We start from the raw sequence: 22,357 nt of genomic DNA, 5'->3' as shown, positions 1-22,357 counted from the left end.
CTAGCTTTTTGAAACATAACATGTTATTTTTGTTATGTATATTTCTGATTGCTGTGGAGTGTTGGCCTGGAATGATGGCATAATGAATGGTCAGATTTCAAGAATGAGTAACGAACAAAATATACTGCATTATATTTTTTTTCCTCCTGTATGTTAATTTTACCCAGTTTCCATGGATATGGGTGACAATTGGCCCATTGTGTATGTACTGTTTCTGGGATCTTCTGTTATACAATGGTACTAATTGTTGACCTACCCACAATAGTCCACATCCACGTCAGATACTAATCGCAGTCTGTCCCTTATTGATAGGTTTTGAATTGGCATACATAGAGTATATGCATGTCAGATGAGAACTATATCAGATTTGGCTGTGATACAGCTTCCCAGTCTTCTGAAAAACTGTTGAAATTGATAATCAAGGTTTTCACTTTGTGGCTACTTGAGTAAAATGCCAAAGTGTAACCAGTGGCCATAGAGCAATATCCTCACAAGGAATTGACTGGCAAGAAGTGGCACAGGGAAAAATATGAGTCCAACATGACCAGGGCAGCAAAAACAAAACACTCTTCATGGGCCTCTTTCTTGGTCACTATTTTACCCACAGTAATGGGAAGTACTATTAAGAGTGTCAGGACACAAAGTGAAAGTACTGTAAAATGATTTAACCACAAATAGAAAACCTAACATTGATAAAGATTTTGTAGTATTAGTGAGTGCATCATTTACACAGCTGATGGATGTGCTATTAGTCAAGGTCTTAATTACTGTAATTTGTCACTGTAAACCAATGGTGTGGTACTGGTGTTTACATTAATGAGTTGCCATGATGATAAAGACAAATTGTTCAATTAAAAAATGTAAACACAGCCTTGCAGGCCTTATGATCAAATCTAATTTTCCATTTTGGTCATTTCTAGAACAGTATTAATTTAATAAGCTGGAGTTGTGGGAAATTTAAACAGTGTTTTACATTAGTATTAGTGATTCCAGTTAATGAGAGCCTAAGAGAAAGAAAGCTTTGAAGTTTAGACAGCAGTATAAAAAGTTCTTTTAGGTAAAGCAGCTGATGTTGGCTCCCCAAAAAAAATAGGGAGACAAGTAGGAGATCAATCATATCCCACAGTATTGTATAGTTACTAGACACTATTCAAAGCATCTTTTGAGATTTTTTTTTAGAAGGAATATATATGGTAGTCAACAGTGGTAGAGAAAAATAGAATAAAAATGCGATATGTACTGAATTCATTTTGGGAAATTGCAACTCATTGCACTCTTGCATCATTGTATTCTTTGCCTGTTTTATTGGTGAATCTTCTTTAGATATTCGTAATAACTTCAGAACTGGAAGCAGGAGTCAGCCATTCAGCCTCTCATGCCACCGCTCATTAAGATCATGGCTGACCTTTTACATCAGTGCCTTTTCCTGCACAAACTCCATAACCCTTGATTCTCATACTTCCTAAAAAATCAATCCGTACTGCACTCGTTTTAATATTGTCATTGCCTATTGCTCCTAATACAGCTGCCAAACCCATTTCCCCATTCTTTTTCTTTAGTCCTACAAATGATCCTCTCTCCTGTCCCTGTCCAGTTCCCTTTGTGAAGATCCTGATAGACTCTTCTGTAACCCCGCCCCCCCCCAACATTTTATGGAAGATTAAGTGAGTGGGCAAAGAGTTGTTATATGGGCAATGAAATGAGAAAATGTGAAGTTGTCCACATTGTTAGGAAGAATGATAAAGCAGGTTATTAGTTAAATAGAAATATACTGCATAAAGCTGAAGCACAAAGGGATTTTAGGGTCTTCCTACATGTGAAACAGAAAGCTAGCATTCAGATGCAGTAGATAATCATGAAGACTAATGGAATACTGGCTTTCATTTCAAGTAGATTAAAATATAAATGTAGGGAAGTTGCATTTGCAACTATAGAATGTGCTAATGAGACCATATCTTGAGTACTGTGAAGAGGTTTGGTACCCTTATTTAATGAAAAATATATGTGCCATTGATGGTTCACTGGGTTGTCGTATGGGGTGGAATTAACAGTTTGGGTCTGTATTCACTGAAGTTTAGAAGAATGAGAGACTACCTTATATGTTTCAGTAAGATATCTGGGGGATGTCCAGGGTAAATGCCAGAAGGATATTTTTCCCTTCAGGGTGGAGTCTGGGACCAGAAGACATAGTCTCAGAGCGAGGGGATGCCCATTTAAGCCTGAGATGATTCTTTAGAATTCTTTGTTCCAGAAAACTATTGAGGCTGAATCCTTGAATCTTTTCAAAACTAGGATACCTAGATTTTTAATCAGTAAAGGAACTGTGGCTTATAAACAGGATGGAAAAACAGGATGAGGAAAGTTAGATCAACCGTGACATTGGATGGCAGAACAGGCTGGAGGTGCCTAATGGCCTATTTTTCTAATGGTTTTATTGCAAGTTCCAGATCATATGCATTTTTTTGTGAAAAAGAAGCTTTTCTTCACATCTCCCCATCCCAAATCCACCTCCTGTCTTTTGCTCCAAATTTTAAATATGCTTTCCCTGGCCCTGTAACCACATACTTCTGGGGACAGCTTCCCTCTGTCTGCCTTATCTCAATCCCTTGTGATCTTGTACACATTTGTCAAATCTTCTCACAATCAATTTTCAATTTATCTTTGATTAATTCAGAACCATTCATTACTAATTAAGTTTTTTTTTATACACCTGTTGTTCCTAGTGTTGAATTGTTGAGTTCCTGATGCACTAATTTTCTTTGTATTTTGTTTATTTTATTTTTAAAGTGTTAATTGGAAAAACTACATGCTCATAAATTGGCAAATACTGTGGATACAGAAGATCAGCATTGAAGCAGAAAATGGTGGAAATATCCAGCAGGTCATGTAGTATCTGTAAAGACAGAAACAGTTATTGTTTGTATTTGATGACTTTTCATCAGAACTCATGAAGAAATTCCAGTCACCCCATTATAAGTGCAGAAGAGGTTTTCCAGGATGCTGCCTGGATTAGAGGGCATGTGCAATAAGGAGAAGTTGGACAAACTTGGGTTGTTTTCTCTGGAGTGGCAGAGGCTGAGGGGAGACCTGATAGAGATTGATAAGATTATGAGAGGCACAGATAGAATAGACAGCCGGTATCTTTTTCCCAGGGTCGAAATGCCAAGTACTAGAGGGCATGCATTTAAGGTGAGAAGGGGTAAGTTCAAAGGAGATGTCCAGGGCAAGTTTTTTTGCACAGAGAGTGGTGGGTGCCTGGAATGTGCTGCCAGGGCTGGTGGTGGAGGCAAATACAATAGAGGAGTTTAAAGAGGCCCTTAGATAGGCACATGAATGTGCAGAGAATGGAGGGATATGGATGTTGTGTAGGCAGAAGGGATTAGTTTATTTAGGCATTTAAATTACTAGTTTAATTAATTTGGCACAACATCATGGGCTGAAGGGCCTGTTCCTATGCTGTACTTTTCTATGTTCTAAGAAACAGCTCTTGGCGTGTTCTTTGGTCAGTGCCTCTCAGAATTATGTATGCCTCATTGAAATTGTCCCTCAAATTTTCTGAACTCCGGTGAGTGTAAACCAAATTGGTCTCATAAACCAGAACAGTTTCCTTCAAGTGGGCTCTCAGAGTGGACAGATGCCAGTTGATAAATTTATAATAAATACAAATTGCTGTGTGCAAACATTTCTGCTGTAGTCCCTGCTACCATATAAATTTATAAAGTACCAACATTTCTTACTAAATATAGGTATTGCCTTTTTTTGGGGGGGGGAATTAATTTAAAATAATTGTAGCTGAACTTATGCATGTCCTCCCTCCTCACTGTTTTTAAGAGTCCAAATATGACATGATGAAGAAGTAGAAATTGTATTGGTAGTCCGATTAAATCATTGGACTAGTAATCCAGAGACTTGGGTACCTATCCCACCACAGCAGCTGTGGAATTTAAATTCAGTTAATAATCTGACATTTGGAAAAACAAACAACTTTCTTTAGTGATGATTACCATAAAAAAACTACCAGAATGTCAAAAAAAAATCCATCTGTGTTGCCAGATACATCTGCCCCAATAGTAGTACTGATAGAAATTACACCATATATTCTTTGCAGGCAAAGTATGTGTTCCAATCAACCTTGCATTAGAACAGTTTTTCGGAACTTAAAATCAGTACAATCATTCTTTGGAAGGAAGTATAAACAACACCATCTCCAGCCTTCATAAACTAGAATTGACAGAAGTATGTCCAGGAAATCCATACAAAGAATGTAAACAATGCTTTTAGAAGATCCAATATATCTCTTCACACCTCTAGACTGGTATTTTTCTATATGATTTTTGTCAGCCAATGTTTTTATTTCACAAGATGAAGAAATCCAGAAACACAGTTCAGGATTAAATGTGTAGTTTATGCAAGTGTTAATAACTCTGTAAGATTCAGGAAAATGGTTCCAGGAGCAAGGAATAACTCTGACACCCTTCTCAAAGTGTCTTATTTTCCCATTATGTGTTCTTCATAGAAGACTAGTGTACCTTCATGACCTTCTTGTTGAATCAGCAATTTGTAGAAATCTTAATTAATTACTATCTTGATTTTATAGAGATCATTATGATCTTATTGGCAATAATTTATGATTCTCTTCATTGTATGATATTGCCACTTCCTGTTTTAATATTCACTTGAATTTCACTGATTTGTTATAATGGTCACAATGCCCTATTCTACTTTCCATTATTCAGTTTGAAATCCTTAACATTATCAGATAGCGGAAGTGAAATTTCTGTTATATCTTTTTACAATTAAGATCTGTCATTTTCAGAAGTGTTACTGTTGGTCATGTAACACTTGTTAATTTTTTTTTACAGACTGCATTTTGGATTCTTTCTTTGACAGAAAGTACCATGAGTATAACTGGAGCTGGTTCTTCAGAAATGTATTTGAAATTTCTGTATTTTGAAGAGTAATTGCTGCAGCCATTGGTGCTGCATAACCAGAACAGAGTTCAAAATATAAATAGATATGAATTGTAACCTGCACCTTAAAGTTAATAATCCAAAGGTTAACTCATTTCTTTCCTGGGTGCGATTCTTTATGATGAGGTCATGAGTACCACTGCAAAAAGTAATTTCATATCATGAGCTCAACAGTGTAGTTTTAATTGTGTTTGTTTCTGGATTTTCTTGCCTCTGCTTTCTTTTGCTATGCTCAAATTGGAGAACTAAATTCAAACCCGTGTGATTCTCCAAATAATTAACTTTCTGAAGATTTTAGAAATGCTGTAGACTTATCATTTTGCATGTCTGATCCTCTTGTACTGTCATCTGAATAAGGTATTTGACTAATATTTGGGTAATATTTCAACATGTCTTCAGTGAGGTGCATTTGTCTATTGTTTGGGATTACTTATGGAAAATAAATGGATGAACTTCTGCATCTGTGGACTTGAATTGCAGATGAATTATTTGGGTAGATTGAAACCTCATGGCATTTTTGTGAGTCAGACGTGTTCTTATATTACATTGAAAGAAAGGAAGGCAGAATTGCATTTATTTGGCAACTTTTGTGGTTTCTGGATACGGCAATAATCTTTACAGAAGTACTTATTAAAATAAGTCACTTTTGTAATGTAGGAAATGTAGCATCCAAGTTGCACCTAGCAAGCTCCCACAGCCGAAATTGTTGAAATCTATAATGAATCCTGAGGGCTGCAATGCAGCCGGACGGAAGATATATAGATGCTAGAGTATTACAGCATAGAAACGGGCCCTTTGGCCCACCATGTCCATGCCGACACTTAGAGCTGTTCCTTAAACTTACAAGGTGCCCTAATATGACACTGCAGGAGGCCACAGATGCAGATCAGAGTGGGATGAAGAATTAAAGTGATAGGCAACTGGAAGCAGAGAGTTGCCCCTGCAGACTGAACACAAGGCTCTGCAAAACGGTCACCCAATCTGAATTTGGATTCTCCAATGTAGAGGAGATTGAATGAGCATTGAATACGCAGTACACTGGATTGGAAGGTGCACCCGAATCACTGCTTCACTGAGAAGGACTCTTTGGTTCCCTATGATGGAAAGGGCTATTAAAGATTTTTTAAAATGCCGTGATGGTTTCTCTCTCAACCATCCTTCCTGCTAGTAAGCTTGAGACCCACACAGCTCTTGCTAAGTTTTCTAACAATTACTTTAAATGTATGCCCTGCACTTACTGACCTCTCTGCTATAAGCTTCTCATAATTTAATACATTTCAATTAAATCTCTTAGTCTCCTTGGAAATCAAGACCAGTCCATTCATTCTTTGGCAATAATTCTTCAATCCAGGCAATGTACTCAAAAATCTCAACCCTTCCTCATAACTTTAATTAGTTCAAAATTGATGATGAATAAAAATGGTAAAGTTTTTTATTTTTAAAACTTTAATGTTAAATTATTTCTGATTTAAATGTAAGTTTTGATATTAAGCTTCTGTTCTTATGATATGTGATTTATAATAATGTTTAGTTGATTTATTGAAAACTAATAATTGCCTAATTATGCAAATGATATCTTTATTGCACTACCGGAAGGGATGGGGGAAGAAGATTAAATAATAACCTTCAAAATGATATACTTGTAAAGTAAGATTTGCAGGGTAGGGAAGTTGAAACTGAAAAGGCACAATAGGCCAAATGATAGCTTTTTGTTGATGTTCATATTGAAAAGAAGGATATGAATGCAATGTTTAAAAGATCATATATTTTCTCATGATAAGTAATATGTTGCTGAATCTACATTGCATCCTTTCCTCCTGTTATTGTAGTTTGGAGCCCAAACACATACAGCTCCATCTGTGGTTAGCAATAGCAACCATAAAGCTGCTTGTTCATTGTAAACATTCACCTAACGAATTCTTTCCAAATATCACACTCTGCTGACTTGGAAATGTATTACATTCTTTTATCAAGGGTGGGCCAAAATCCTGGAACACACAACCTAACAGCATTGTGGGTGTGCCTTCAGCATACAGACTCCAGCAGTTCATAGAGATGACCCCACAATCTATTGGAACATGGAGATAATGTGCCAAGTGGGTTTCTTATGTGCCAAGACTTCTGTGGTTCTGTGAGGGACAATTATAGATATGCAGAAGTAATGGCCTAGCCAGTGGGATCTACGTCAATTGAATGAATAAAAATAGTATGAGTGCACTCTTGGTGCTATTCTGTACCTTGTTGCAATGTGACCAGTGCGTGCATCTGTAGTTAGATAATGTCATTATATTTAACACAAACTATGCACTCGGATACCCAGTACTTTATGGGATCCAGACTTTTTTATTCCGTTCATTTCTGTAATGGAAGCATATTCCCAATGGTGACTTACTCCAGCTGGAGATACTGTTTTGAACAATGAGGAAGCCCCACTCTGCTTAAGGGAGCAGAATTTCTAATGAGTATTGCTGGTGGTAGAGTCACTAATACTCCCACCAATCTGCCAACTAAAATCTATTAATGGTTTCTAGCAGAGTCATATTTCTTGTGATCACTCAGCACTAGAGTTTAGAATTGAACTGTCTGCAGTTGTGAATTAATCCCCAGATGATATGTGTCATACAATTGTTCAATATTTTATCTATCATTTCATATAATTTGAGGGGTGTGAATTTGAATGAATGAGTCAGAGGCACCAGATCAATTATTTAAAATCATACCTTTCCAAAAAAGGAGCATATTTTCCATTTTAACTGTTTTGAAATTCACCCCATCTTTTGAAAACTGTTCCCTGGGCATATATAACCCACCAGCATTTAAATAGTTTTTCAAATTCCAGTTAAATAGTTAATATTTGCAGCTTATTTGACACTGTGGATGAGTTTTTGATTTTAGTAAGTATGCATTTCTGCAAAACAAACTGCCATTCCTCTTTCCTCAAGGAAATTTACTTCCTGATATTAACCCATTGTTTCCTTCATTTTCAGTTTAAATTTTAAAGATCCCGAGGCAGTCAGAGCCCTTACGTGTACTTTACTGAAGGAGGACTTCGGACTTACAATTGACATCCCGTTGGAGAGGTTGATTCCTACCGTTCCATTGCGGCTCAACTACATACATTGGGTTGAAGACCTGATCGGCAGTGGCACTAATAAAAGTGAACTGATTCGAGGAATTGACATAGGTATACAGCTTCAGTTTATTTTGTTTCTTTGACTAAGTCTAACCAAGAATTATTCTCAATTATTTCATTGAATTGGACTCCTATTTATTTCAGTATCATCAGGGTTTCATGAAAGCATGACTTCAAGTGTATGACATTTTCAGAGCACATCATTTGAACTAAGAAATACTGAGCCACACAATTAAAGAATATTGGCCTGGCAAACTGAAGAGAAATTTTGAGTTAGAATATAGAACAAGAACATAGAACAATACAGCATAGGAACAGGCCATTCGACTCAGCATGTCTGTACCAACCATGATGTCAATCTAAACTAATCCCATTTGCCTGCATGTGTCCATATCCCTCTGTTCCCTGCCTGTTTATGTGTCTGTCTAACTGCCTCCTAAATGTTGCTTTCTTATCTTCTTCTACCACTTCCCCTAGCAGCACAATCCAGGCATCTACCACTTTCTGTGTAAAAAAAAAAGCTTGCTATACAAATCTCCTTTAAACTTTTCCCCCTCTCACCTTGAATGTATACCCCCTAGTGTTTGTCATTTCTACCCTGGGGATAAAAGACTCTAGCTATCTACCCTACCTATTCCTCTCATAATTTTATATACTACTCTCAGGTCACCCCTCAGCCTCTGATGCTCCAGAGAAAACGGGTTCGTCCAACCACTTGTTATAGCTAATTCTCTCTGACAACATCCTGGTGAAGCTCATTTGCACTCTGTCCAGAGCCTTCACACCCTTCTTGTAATGCAGCAACCAGACCTGCACTTAATACCCCAAATGTGGCCTAACCTAAGTTTTAAACAGCTTCAACGTGACTTCCCAACTTTGATACTGAATAACCTGACTGATGAAGACCAGCATGCCATACACCTTCTTTGCCACCCTATCCACTTGTGTTGCCACTTCCAGGGAGCTATGGACTTGCATCCCAAGATCCCCCTGTACATTAATGCTCCTAAGAATCCTGTCACTTACTGTATACTTCCCTCTTGCACGTGACCTTGCAAAATGCATCATCTCGCACTTGTCCAGATTAAACTCCATCTGTCATTTCTCCGCCCAAATTTCCAACTGATGTATATCCTGCTGTATCCTTTGACAACCTTCCTTGCTATCCACTGCTCCACCAATTTTCGTGTCATCTACAAACTTACTAATCAGACCACCAACATTTTCATCCAAATCATCAATATGTATTGCAAGCAACAGAGGTGCCAGCACTAATCCTTGTGGAACACCACCGGTCACAGGCCTCCAGTCAGAAAAATACCCCTCTACGTTATCCTCTATCTTCTAAGACCAAGACAATTTTCAATCAATTTACCAACTCACCATGGATTACATCTAACTTAATCTTCTGGACCAGCCTACCATAAGGGACCGTGTCAAATGCTTTACTGAAGTCTATGTAGACAACATCCATTGCAATGCTCTCATCAGTCATCTTCATCACTTCCTCAAAAAATTCAATCAAATTTGTGAGACGTGACCTCCCCCACACAAAGCCATGCTGACTATCCCTGATAAATCCATGCTTTTACCAAATGTGAATAAGTTCTGTCCCTAAGAATCTTTTCCAATAATTTCCCTACCAGTAGTGGGAGAAACTTGAAATAATGAAGTTATCAGACAGAAATCTGTGTTCTGCAACAAAGAATATCAACTTAAGGTTTTTAATAGTTTTAATGATTGTTAAACAGCTTCTATCCCACTGTGACTATTGAACGGTTCCCTTATACGATGAGGTGGACTTTTGACCTCACAATCTACCTTGTTATGACCTTGCACCTTATTGTCTACCTGCACTGCACTTTCTCTGTAGCTGTGACACTTTACTGCTATTGTTTTTACCCTGTGCTACCTCAATGCACTGTGTAATGAATTGATTTTTCACTGTACCTCGGTACCAGTGGCAATAATAAACCAACACCAATAACTTGTGACAGTGTTGCAATCTTGAGAAAAAAGCAATGTGAAATGGAAGTTCACCAATTGTGTGGCTTTTTTTGTTCACTTTCATTAAAGCAGCCTAGAGTGACCAGACTGAAGAGCTTTTTAGTGAGAATAAGTTCATCTCTCTTGGAATGAGTTTCCAAGGTTGGTAACTCATGACAAATCACGAGTGTGAATCTTTATCCTACCTCTCTGTGGCAAAATGTCTTATTGGTTTAAGTCATTAGGCTTTCTGACCTTAAAATTTAAGAGGTTTTATGTCAAATATTTTATTTGTTGATTAAGGTCCATTTGATATATTATACTGGCACCATCCAGTCTGCTGAATGATTAAAGCATGATTCACTTTGAAATCTCTATGTAGTAAATTCTATAACAGCAGAAATACATAATTTAATTTATTTGGATTTACATAAGATCTTAATTCTATTAGGACCAAATCAACATCTAGTAACACTATTCTACCTTGACTTAAATAAAATAATTAGTCTTGCCAGTTAAAGCTCAGTCATGGCTTTTAATCTGCCCATGTCCCACATGTACTGATTCTTTACTTTCTCAACTCATTGATAGGAACAAGGCTACTAACACTTTAAAGACCCAGATGTGGGAATCTTGTGGTATTCTGTAGTTCAAAGTGCGAACTTTGACATTACTATCAATAAAGGCAAGCACGTCACTGATTATAATTTCCAAGGATAAAATGCAAAAAAAAAACGCAGATGTTGGAATCCAAATGCTGGAAATATTCAGCAGATCGGGCAGCATCTGCGGAGAGAGAAACAGAGTTAACGTTCCAGGTCGATGAAAGGTTATCAACCTGAAATGTTAGCAGTTCTTCTCTTCACAGAAGCTGCCTGACCTGCTCAGTATTTCCAGCATTTCTATCATTATAGCAAGTCCCAAGATGATTGTTTATGACGAGAAGCAATCCACTTGGCAACAGTATTGTAAGCTAACTTCCAGTTAGTGTCTAGGTGGTCATGGTGGTTTTATCAGAAAATGATTAATTTCAAAGCTTGGCTTTCATTTACCAATGTAATAAGCCACAAGGTCCACATTATGTCGCACAAGACCCACCAAAGATTCTTATCATACCAAGGCCAATTCAGGCACTTAATGGTACAAGTTCTCAACCAACTCAGATAAATTTAATGCTCACAAATTAGTCTCTTTTGTCTTGTTATATTTCTCTTGTGTACTATCCATCATTGTCAAGTTATGTAGGCACGCTGTGTCAACTGGGACTACATACTTTTCATGTTGTTTATACAAATGTTAATTGAGCTGTTTGGCCATCGAAGCAAGGCATTCCAAATCTACTAAAATGGGAAATATTCTACATGTGTGCTACTAGTTGATGCAAAACAAGAAAATTTACACTTGGTTTCCTTTTTTATGCTGAGTTAGCTGGACAGCGTGGATTATCTCAGCATGGTCTTAGACTGTCTGCTATACAGCATGAAGCAAACCCCTGAGAGTCCTCTTTTCTGATTTCTAAAAGTGTTCTCGTACTTGTGGGGATTTCAGACTCCAATTTGGATGTGCTGCTTTGCTTGTTAATATAGTCAGCCTGTCCTCACCGTGTAGACACCAATGAATAATAATTTCCATATGGTACAGGAATGCTGTTTCTGTCTATTGTACAGTAGCTTAAGATAAATTACTGTCTGCAGAAGAACAGAGGTAAAAATTCACTTAGGGAGAAATTAAAAGCTAGGTTAATGATACTCAATTAGCACCTTCTTATTTCAGTGCTGAACTTAATGCCACTGATGCATAGACCAAAAATGCCTTGGTGGACAAGTAATTGCTGTCAAAAGCCAATAATTGCAGATGATCTCAGGATGACAAATTAGAGATTGCATTTTTATTATTCTGTTGCATTTTTTTCCTAAAAATCTGAATAAGATATTGAGTAGCTGCTCATGGGTTTCCTTGTTGTTGAGATTTATGCTGATGTTATATTAATGAGGTGTGGCTAATTTACGCACAATGCTAAAATTCTAACTCTGTAGACCCATGTTTCCTGTATGTTTGATCATGTATAAGCCTGGTCTTTTTACTGGTGTAAATGACAGAAGCAATTTTTTGTGCTTTTCCTCCCTCTTCTGATGGAAAAGTAAAAAGTAATGCAGCCAGTGTAAAGTAATAAATATACTGTATTTTGAATAAATTTATGTGTAAGAATACAGTGCTAAAATGTTGAACTAAATTACAGAGAAACTGGTGTAGTGTTCTTGGTTTCTAAATATGCATGAGATTGGCAGCCTAATTGGAAGGATGCTGTGCTGGTGGATTGCTGAAAGGATAGATTTTTCAGGTTCTTCCTCGGGAGTATTCAGATCATGCAAATGTTTCATTGTTAAATTATCCATCTTTGTGGAATGCCTTGTCTGTATCATGTATTTATACCAAATCCTATCTGTGGCATAATCAAAAAAATAAATTAATGAATCGGATTTGATATTAATTAAAGCAGCTTCAATCAAATTCAATCACATAAACCAGTTCATAAAATGTTAACTGTAGGCACCATAAGGTTATAGAAGAAGGGACTGAGCAGATACAAGGCTCCTCAGTGTGATGTTTATTTAGGATGGGGTTAGTGGCATTGATGATAGTGAGCTGAGAAACTCTAATGTAAACTATTCTTGGAGACATTGCAGCTGGCTAAGTATTTTCATGCCTGATATTCAGCCTTGTAGAACTGACAAATAATGATGAGAAATATCTCAAAACTCAGAAGGGTGGATGCAGATCTGTCGATTTGTTCCTTCTTTCCTTAAGGTCACTTAGATCATGTGATGTACCAGGAAGAAGCTGAAGCATCTGATTACAATTACAGTTAAAGTACAGCAAAATTTGCTCACTAACTATGTTAACAGTTAATTAATATTACATGATATGATTTGTACTGTTGGATTGAGCTGAAAGGAATTGAAAGTATTGAGAGTAGTATGTGATCATTGAAAGTTTGAGCCACTGAGTGATTCACCTATTCAGTGGGTTCTTCTATGTGAACGACTGATACATATGTCCTTACAAATTTCATGCTTGAATTTTGAGCCTAATAACTAATATTTACATATTATATACATTACAGGAACTGGTGCCTCTTGTATCTATCCTCTGCTTGGGGCCACTATGAATGGTTGGTTCTTCCTTGCAACTGAGGTGGATGACATGTGTTTTGACTATGCAACAAAAAATGTGGAGCAGAACAATCTTTCTGACCTCATTAAAGGTTTGTAAGGAGGTATTTACTTTCTCAGATCCATGGTAAATGATATTCATACTTGCCACCAAGTAATAGAAAAGATAATAGACTGCTTTGAGGGATTCTACTTGCTTTCATCACTTCCTTTATTTAAATTTAACAAGATCAATACATTTTTGTGAATCAAAGGTAACAGATCATAATGACTTTGAATAGCTGTTATTGGCTAATGGCTGGTTCCTGTTCCAGTGTTCTTAATTTATCACGGGGACTGATTCTCCAGCCATATTTCTCACTCTGTAGTATGGAAAAGATTTTTTCAGGATTTTCATCAACAAATGAGTTTCAGTAATTTTTCGCACAGGTTGAATAACACCACACTAGATAGTGGCCCAGCTATAAAACCAGCCACAACACCAGAGTAACTTAAATTACCATTAAGATTTTCTGTTGCCCATTTGTGCTGATTGTGAAAGCATCTAAAATTTAAACTGGATTATCTGGGTGCAAGAATGCAAACATACGTATTTTAATAGTTTTTGGATTTAACCTTTTTGTTATTTTCAGAAAGTTATTTGATACCAATTTTTATTTTTTTGGATTTATATTTTATCTATAAAAATCCAACTTTATCAAGTTATCAAAAAATCAAAGAATATATTTTAAAGAAATAAATATTTTTCTTCTTAAGTTCTAAGATACTGCAGTCGTGTGCTGCCCAATGGCACAGTTAGTAGAGTTGCTCTCTCACAGCTCCAGCAACTCGTGTTCAATCCCAACCCCTGCTTATTTTGTGAAGCTTGCACATTTTCCATGTTACTGCCTGGGTTTCCTTAAGATGCTCTGGTTTCCTCCCACATCTCAAAGGCATTAAGTTGGTTAATTGGCTATTGTAAATTACCCCTAGTGGTAGATTGTATGGAAAATTTATGGGAACGTAGGGAGAATGGGTTACAAGGGAGATTGGTGGGAAATGGAATTGTTCTGTTCACTGGCATATACTTGATGGGCCAAAATAGCCTCTTCCTGTGTCAGCAGAAAATAATATGGTAATATCCATACCAAATTGGAATCTCCTCATTTTCCATTGCAATGGGCAGTTCAGTGATTAATGTGAAGGAAGTTAACAAAGGCAGCATATTAATGTGAGCATAGCATTTATCCATCATATTGGTTACTCAGTAGCTGACCAAGCAGGGAAAGGGCAGTGTGGGGGGACAAAAAGAAAGGAAAGATTGAAGGTTTGATTATTTACCATTTACGTGGTAAATAAGGGAGAGATTTACAGAGGGCAGACAGAAAGAGAGAGAGGGAAACAGCTGTAGGCCAGGATCAATTGTTATATGTTGATAACTGAATGTCAAAATGTTATTTGGTTCATTTGTTTTCTCTAGTTTAACTCATCTAATAATTTAATTGTCCAGCAAAAAATTGAATTAATTCCCAAGTTCTACTAATTGCTGCTACTTTTGTTCTGACTGCTTATGAGATGAAGGTAATAATTTGTTTGATTTAAATAATCATGTCAGAATCTTAATGGCCTGATCCTGTGTACATTCCAATAATTTCATCTAATTTCAAAGTGACTCTTAATTTTGAAATTCAGGAATCAGAAGATCGTATTTCTGTGCATGAGGATTCATCTTTAATTCTGGGCCAGCAATTTTGAAGATGTTAGTACTGAGTCAGATTAGTAGTTTGAGTGCGGAGGTCTCTATCAGAACATCCTATGAATGTTCTATTCCTTGTAAATCAGTGTTCCCCTGCAGCTTATAAACTTGTTTAATCACAGTCAGTGGTCTGAATTTGCACTGTGTGATAAACACTCTGTACTTGAGAGAGTGCAGAGCTAATGGAACTACTATCATGGGCCAATATTGAGAGATGTCTATTGAACATCTAACAACCGTTCAAGCTGAAGGAACAAGCTGATCATCCATTCAGTTGTTTCTGCTCCTTCTTTCCCAACATAGCTTCACCTCTGCCTGCTGCTCCAGCCTTAACTTTTTTGCATCTTCCCTAGTGCCATTAGCTGATTTCAGTTTTTCATAAAATCTCCATCTTCCACATTCTCTCCCTCTCTGGACCTTGTGGTAGCTGGTATTGTAAATGGTTCCTGCACCCTTTTTAAAAAAAAACCAACTTGATTAACACATCCCTTCTTCAAAGGAGCCACCTCATTAGAACTTGATGCCCCATTTCCAAATTCCCTTTTTTCTAGTCTTTATATTATTTTATTGCTTACCAAATCTATGTTAAGTATCTTGTAGCTCCCTTCTTAAATTCCTCCATTCTGCCTCACCACGCACCAAAACAGGCTTGTACTCAAAGTAACAAAGTACGATTCTGGTAAATTATTCTTCCTCATTGCATATGCAGACTTTGACACAGTTAACTTCACAGTCCCTTCTGCTTTGTCCATTTCAATAAGATTGTATCACCCTGTACTTCTTGACCTTGGTCCTTTCAACCTTGTCCAGTGTTGCAAACTCTTCCTTCCTTCCACCCACTCTCCCCCAACCTCAGTTTAATAGGCATTCCTTTGAAATCGAGATCCCTTAAGACCAGTACTGTGGGTTATGAAGTGGGTGGTGAGGCCAATTTGGGACCTGCAGACTCTGCCACAGGTAGGACAGTAGGTACTTGATGAGTCAGATAGGCAGTTGCCAGTTTGACAGATGTTGAATTCCTTCTATATTTATGTTAGGCTTCTGCATGCCTACCACATGGATTTGTGTTTCTCACTGTCATTCTGAATGTTCCCCTCCCCCAAATTCGAGCAGTCGTGGGTCACGGAGTCTCATGAATCATTGCGATATTATGTTTTTACTAAGAAGGCTTTGATAACATTCTTGAATTGTTTTGCTGATCCTGTGAGTGGATTTGGAGGATTTTGACAGTGGCATGATGGTTTAAACATTGACTTTTTAAACTATTTAGACCAGTTGACCCTCTTTATATGAAAAAAAACTTTTCCAATCTTCATGGATTTTTGTCTTGAATCCTGCCTGCAGATGGACATTGTGAAAGACCGATTGATTTGATGGTTGTGATTTTTCAGAATTGCAGATCAAAATGATCCTAAATTGCCTCAAAACCTTAATATGAAAAGACAGGCTCTTCAATTATTGTAGTATGTCATGTTACATAGCAAAAAACTTGCTCTGATCCTTTATAAAAGACATTCACTCTCATACTGAGTTCATATGCTTGGATAATTAAACACTAATGTTTTATGGTTCTGTGTTTCATCTTTGCATTTTAAATGGGATCGTCCACTCCTAAGTATAAACTCGCCTTCTTTCTTTACCAATAACTTCTCTTTGCCAATTCTTCAGGAAAAGATGCAGCATTCTTCAAACATCCTCTGATGCTTCTTTGCTCATATCGTCATTTATTAATGTTCGGATTTGTCTTGTGCTATTGCACATTTTGCTGATTGTTTTTTAACAAAATGACTTTTACATGAAATTTCATTCATATGAGACTTTGGCATGGTTGATTAATTGTTTATAAATAGTTAAAAAAAATTAATTGACAGAAAAATTAGTCAAATAATCACCCTTTTATGCAGGCAAAGATATTGTGCATTAGTGCAATACTGGGACACGCATGATAATGTTACTCAGATGTGCAAAAAACTGTTAAAAGAAATGCTGATATTTTTAATTATTTGCTCATCAACTGATATACTTGCTGGGGAGAAAGGACTGAGAAAGAGCTTGAGCTGATTTTGTCTAATGATGTTATAGTTTGTACACAGCTGTTAGTGAATTTAATTACAATATACCTTTTTATGATTTTTAAATGTATGCAGATATTTACTTAACTGTTAGCATTCTCGCTCAATATAAGAATGATTTGGTAAACACAGTCATACTGTGTATCAAACCGGACATGATAAATGTGGACAGCTGTAAGATTTTCAGGTGGCTAATATGTCAATAAATCAGAAAATGTTTGTTTCAATCTGTCATCTCAGCTCTACTCCATGAACATCAGTGGTCTGTATCAGCCATGACTGAACCTAGGTAATTGCTGTTGAAATTCTAAGGTTATTCTCAGGAATAGAAAAGAAGCACATCACCACTAACATGAATTTATCTGGAGCTTTTGATTTAGCAGGATATTCACTGGTGAAGGGAAGATCCGAGGAGAAAAAATGGAAGGAGTTAGGAAAGTTAATTTGTAGTCATAGCAGTTGTTTATAAGGGCAGTGAAATGTAGGATTTAAGGTGAGAATTATATATAAAAGGCTGTAAGAAAGAAGAAATGTATGATTGACTATTGCCAGAAAAGCATGATTATAGATAAATAATTCTCTTTGTGATTTTTATGAATGACTTGGATGAGGATGTGGAAGGGTGGTTAGTAAGTTTGCTGATGACACGAAGGTTGGTGGTGGTGTAGGTGACAACAGGACATTGATAGGATGCAGACCTGGGGTGAGAAGTGGCAGATGGAGTTCAACCCGGAAAAGTGTGAAGTGATACACTTTGGAAGATCGAATTTGAAGGCAGAATACAAGGTTAATGGCAGGACTCTTAGCAGTGTGGAGGAACTGCGGGATCTTGGGGTCCACGTTCATAGATCCTTCAAGGTTGCCGCGCAGGTTGATAGGGTTGTTAAGAAGACATATGGTGTGTTGGCCTTCATTAGTAGGGGTATTGAGTTCAAGACTGCGAGGTAATATTACAGCTCTATGGAACTCTAGTTAGACCACACTTGGAGTATTGTGTTCAGTTCTGGTTGCTTCATTATAGGAAGGATGTGGAAGCTTTAGAGAGGGTGCAGAGGAGATTTACCAGGATGCTGCCTGGATTGGAGAGCATGTCTTATGAGGATAGGTTGAGCAAGTTAGGGCTTTTCTCTTTGGAGAGAAAGAGGATGAGAGGTGACGTGATAGAGGTGTACAAGATAATAAGAGGCATAGATCGAGTGGACAGTCAAAGATTTTTTCTCAGGGCGACAATGGCTAACATGAGGGGGCATAATTTTAAGGTGATTGGAGGAAAGTATAAGGGGGATGTCAGAGGTAAGTTTTTTTTAAACAGAGAGTGGTGGGTGCGTGGAACGTACTGCCGGCAGAGTTTGTGGGGGCAGATGCATTAGGGACATTTAAGAGACTCTCAGATAGCCACATCTAGAGAAATGGGAGGAAGGGTTAGATAGATCTTGGAGCAGGATAAAATGTCGGCACAACATTGTGGGCCGAAGGGCCTGTACTGTGCTGTAGTGTTCTATAATGCTAGAAATCTAAAACAAGAACAGAAAATACTGGAAACACTTAGCAGGTCAGGCAGCATCTATGAGAAGAGAAACAGAGTTAATGTTTCGGGGAAGGAGAGAAAAGAAGCTTGTTAAGCTGCAGGGATGGTAGGGGAGGAGGGATGTCTCTGATGGGGATAGAGATAGAGCCACAAAAAGAATGGTCCCTGTGAAATGCCAAACGGGGAGGAGAGGGGAAGATGGTGGAAATAACCTGGAATCTCCAAGTTGAAGGAAGTTGCTGAGGTAGGATGTAGAGGGAACCATATTTAAAACAAGGAGGGTTGAAGTAACTGTCACATGTTACAGTGTCACAGGGAGTTTGTCCATCAGGTGCCACACACACACACCATTTCCAGTTGAGTATTTTCTGGTAAAAATACAAAGACTTGAGCGAGAGTATGTATTAAAACATTTTGTATGCCATTTCCTAAAGAATAAACAGAAACAATGTACAAGTAGAAAAGTAAATGTTGTGACAACAGCTTTCGAATTAACATTGAGTAATCAATAGATTTTGGTGTTTTGTATTAATGAACCTTGAAACTGCAAGATTTTAATTCACTAAGAGACCACAGTAGTTTCATTTCTTACATAAATGCTTTTGGGCTCTGACTACTAATTAGATTTTCAAAGGCTCGGCTTTGCAGACTTGTAGGTTTGTGCCAAAGTTAACACAGGAAGAAAATTGAAGTATCATTTATATCAGATCTGTTTTAATTATAATACATTTCTTCATAATAATAGATCCAAATTTTAGTTCATTTTCATATGCTGAATTTCTGAATAAACTTCTATGATGTTTCATTGTGCTCATCTTCCAAATTGAATTTCACTTGGGTAATTTAAATGACTATAAGAGCAAGATGGAGCATTTCCTGCATGCATTTTCATTATAGCTATGTTGATTAAGTATTTATTTTAAGTTGCTTTGTGAGCTTTTTCTGTCAATGGAATGTCTTGTAAAGAATGCAAAATAGAGGGTATGTGTGTTAGGGGAAGCTTTACAAGAGTGCAATTTGCACTCCAACTAATCTTTCTTGTCCCTTTCTAGTGGTGAAAGTACCTCAGAAGACCCTGTTGATGGATGCTCTGAAAGAGGAATCAGAGATTGTTTATGATTTCTGTATGTGCAACCCACCATTCTTTGCAAATCAAATGGAAGCTAAGGTAAGTTATTCATAATCATTTACCTACGAAAGATATTTTCCTAACCTGCATTGCCCTTTTGCTTCTGTTTTAGCTTTCAAGCTAGCCAGATGAAGGAGCATCACAACTGAATATGTATTTGAAATATTGACCTTACAAGCCATAATCAAACAATTCTCCGAGTTATAACAAGGGTCACAGAACTGAAATATTGACTGTTTCTCATTCCACAGATATTGCCTGACTTGTATCACATTGTATGCAATTCAACTGAGATATAACGAGATTAACCACATTCTCTTTATTTTTGTAAAAAGCAGAGACTGAGAAAATAGTAGCACTTGATTGCATCTTGAAGATATCTGAAGACTGGGCTGATGAAATTGAAGGAAGGTGGGGTTATTTGAACTGCTGCAGGAGATGGTTAATGAGTTTTTAAGGAAAGGCTTAATTTAGTGATTTAGTATGGATAAATGATAGACATCTTACAACTCTGTCAGAGGCTAAATAACTCAATGCTAGTTTTACATAAAAGCAGGAAATGCCAGAAACTCTCAGCAAGTCAGGCAGCATTTATGGAGAGAGAAACGAAACAGGGTCAGGATTTCAGTTCAATGACCCTTCATCATGTCACCCTGATATTTTAAGTCACGAAGATGAGGAAATAGTTCACACTCTTGATACCTACCTTTTTGATACTTGTGGAATGTTTAATATTGAAGAAGAAAGATTAAGAGAAGTAAGCACAGCTCATTTGATCGAATTGAAATGTGTGTTTATATTAGAGCCGCATAAAAATTGAAAAATTACATATAGCAAGATTGTTAGTACAGCAGTCTTCTACAGTTGCTTTGGTGAACATATTGAGAGAAGGGAAATTAATATTCTAAAAGCTTAAAAGGGACAGTCAAACTGAAGATAAATGAATTATCATTTTCCTGCAGTATTCATGAGAAAAGAGGTCTTGGATAATATTAGCGTGAGAGAATTTTGAAGTCTGTCTGGTGAAGGTACTTGATGTGTCAAAAGGACAGAGAATCACAAGTACAGTACTATCATCAAGTTATTGAGCACTGGAAACTAGTTCGACATAAAAATAGAAAATTCAGAAAATACCCAGCAGTTCACGCAGCATCTGGGGAAGAGAGACAGATGAAGGGTCTTTGACCTGAAATGTTAACTGTTTCTCTTTCCACAGATGCAGCCTAGACTGCTGAGTCTTTCCAGCATTTTCTGTTTTTATTTCAGATTTCCAGCATGTGTAGTCTTTTGGTTTCCATCAGCTCAGATATAAATTTCCCCAGAGCTGTTCATGGTTCAGAAAGCTATTCCTTGCTAATTTTAGAAAGGCTTCAGGAGGGGATCAGGAGCTGAATGGCTCATTGAAAATACCCATCTTCTGTCTTGTTATTGTAAGCCATGTGTTAATATGGCGTGTCTAATTTTGTTAAATGATCATTGCCAGAATGTTATTGGGGAAAGATTTGCTATTGTGGGTCATTGAAGATAAAAGGAAATTGATTTTTTTGTCAAGTTCAAGATAATCGTTAGTTGGCATTTAAGTGGTCCAAATGTTATCTCTCTTGTCAGCCCAAGTCTGGATCCTATCCAAGACCTGTTTTGGGAAGCATAAGTTGATTTGTATTGGAAAAGTTGTGAATAGAACAGACATCTATGATTTTCTCAATGAGTAGCCATAAGCATTTATTGGGTCTGATTCTGGCCACTTTTCCTTTTGAATTTAGTTTTGCTCAAGATCATCGGTATCTTTATTTGGGCAAACATTTAATATTAAATACAGAATTCATCTCTTATATCCATATCTGGATTAGGGCTGTGATGTCAAAAGCTGTATGGTTCTGGTGAAACACAAAATGAGGATAAATGAGCAGGTCATTGGTAAAGTCACTTTTATCAATTTATTGCTGGTTAAGGGGAGGCTAATGGGCAATTGACTGATAAGATATCTTTATTAGTCACATGTACATCGAAACACACAGTGAAATGCATCTTTTGCGTTGAATATTCTGGGTGCAGCCCGCAGATGTCGCCACGCTTCCGGCGCCAACATAGCATGCCCACAACTTCCTAACCCGTACGTCTTCGCAATGTGGGAGGAAACCAGAGCGCCCGGAGGAAACCCACGCAGACACGGGGAACGTACAAACTCCTTACAGACAGCGGCCGGAATTGAACCCGGGTCACTGGCGCTGTAAAGCGTTACGCTAACCACTACACTGCCGTGCCTGGTAGAAGTTCTCATATTCTGCTTGGGTAGCTTACAACTCAATGATATGAACATTGAATTTTCCAATTTCGGGTAACCCACTCCTTCTGGTGTTCTTCTCCCACACACACTCACCTACCCACCTCATTTTCTTCTCCCATTGTTCACCTCTCCCAACCCCTGCCCCACACCTCCACCTGGTTCCATCTGCCCATCATCCTCTCCCCATCTGGCTCCACTTACCACTTACAGCCTCTATCCCACCCCTTCCTCATGCTGCTACACACTGGCAATCATTTTTCCCCTCAGTCCTGGTGCAGGGTCTCGATCCAAAACACCAACATACATCTTATGCCTCCACAGATGCTGCGTGACCCACTGACTTT

General features: G+C 37.5%; 1 protein-coding gene across 7 annotated transcripts in view; it reads left to right on the top strand.

The window, feature by feature from the left end:
• Nucleotides 1-22,357, top strand: part of mettl16 (methyltransferase 16, N6-methyladenosin) — an 83,008-nt gene that overhangs the window by 33,319 nt on the left and 27,332 nt on the right. For all 7 annotated transcript variants that reach the window (XM_052035842.1, XM_052035839.1, XM_052035838.1 and 4 more), the window contains 3 exons: nt 7,958-8,154; nt 13,214-13,354; nt 19,650-19,765. In XM_052035842.1, the coding sequence (XP_051891802.1) occupies nt 7,958-8,154; nt 13,214-13,354; nt 19,650-19,765 (454 nt within the window). The remainder of the gene's footprint in view (nt 1-7,957; nt 8,155-13,213; nt 13,355-19,649; nt 19,766-22,357) is intronic.

This window comes from Pristis pectinata, chromosome 21, assembly GCF_009764475.1.
Source record: "Pristis pectinata isolate sPriPec2 chromosome 21, sPriPec2.1.pri, whole genome shotgun sequence".
Classification (NCBI taxonomy): Eukaryota; Metazoa; Chordata; class Chondrichthyes; order Rhinopristiformes; family Pristidae; genus Pristis; species Pristis pectinata.
Note: the sequence above shows the minus strand (reverse complement) of the source record. Positions and strands in the feature narration are given on the sequence as shown.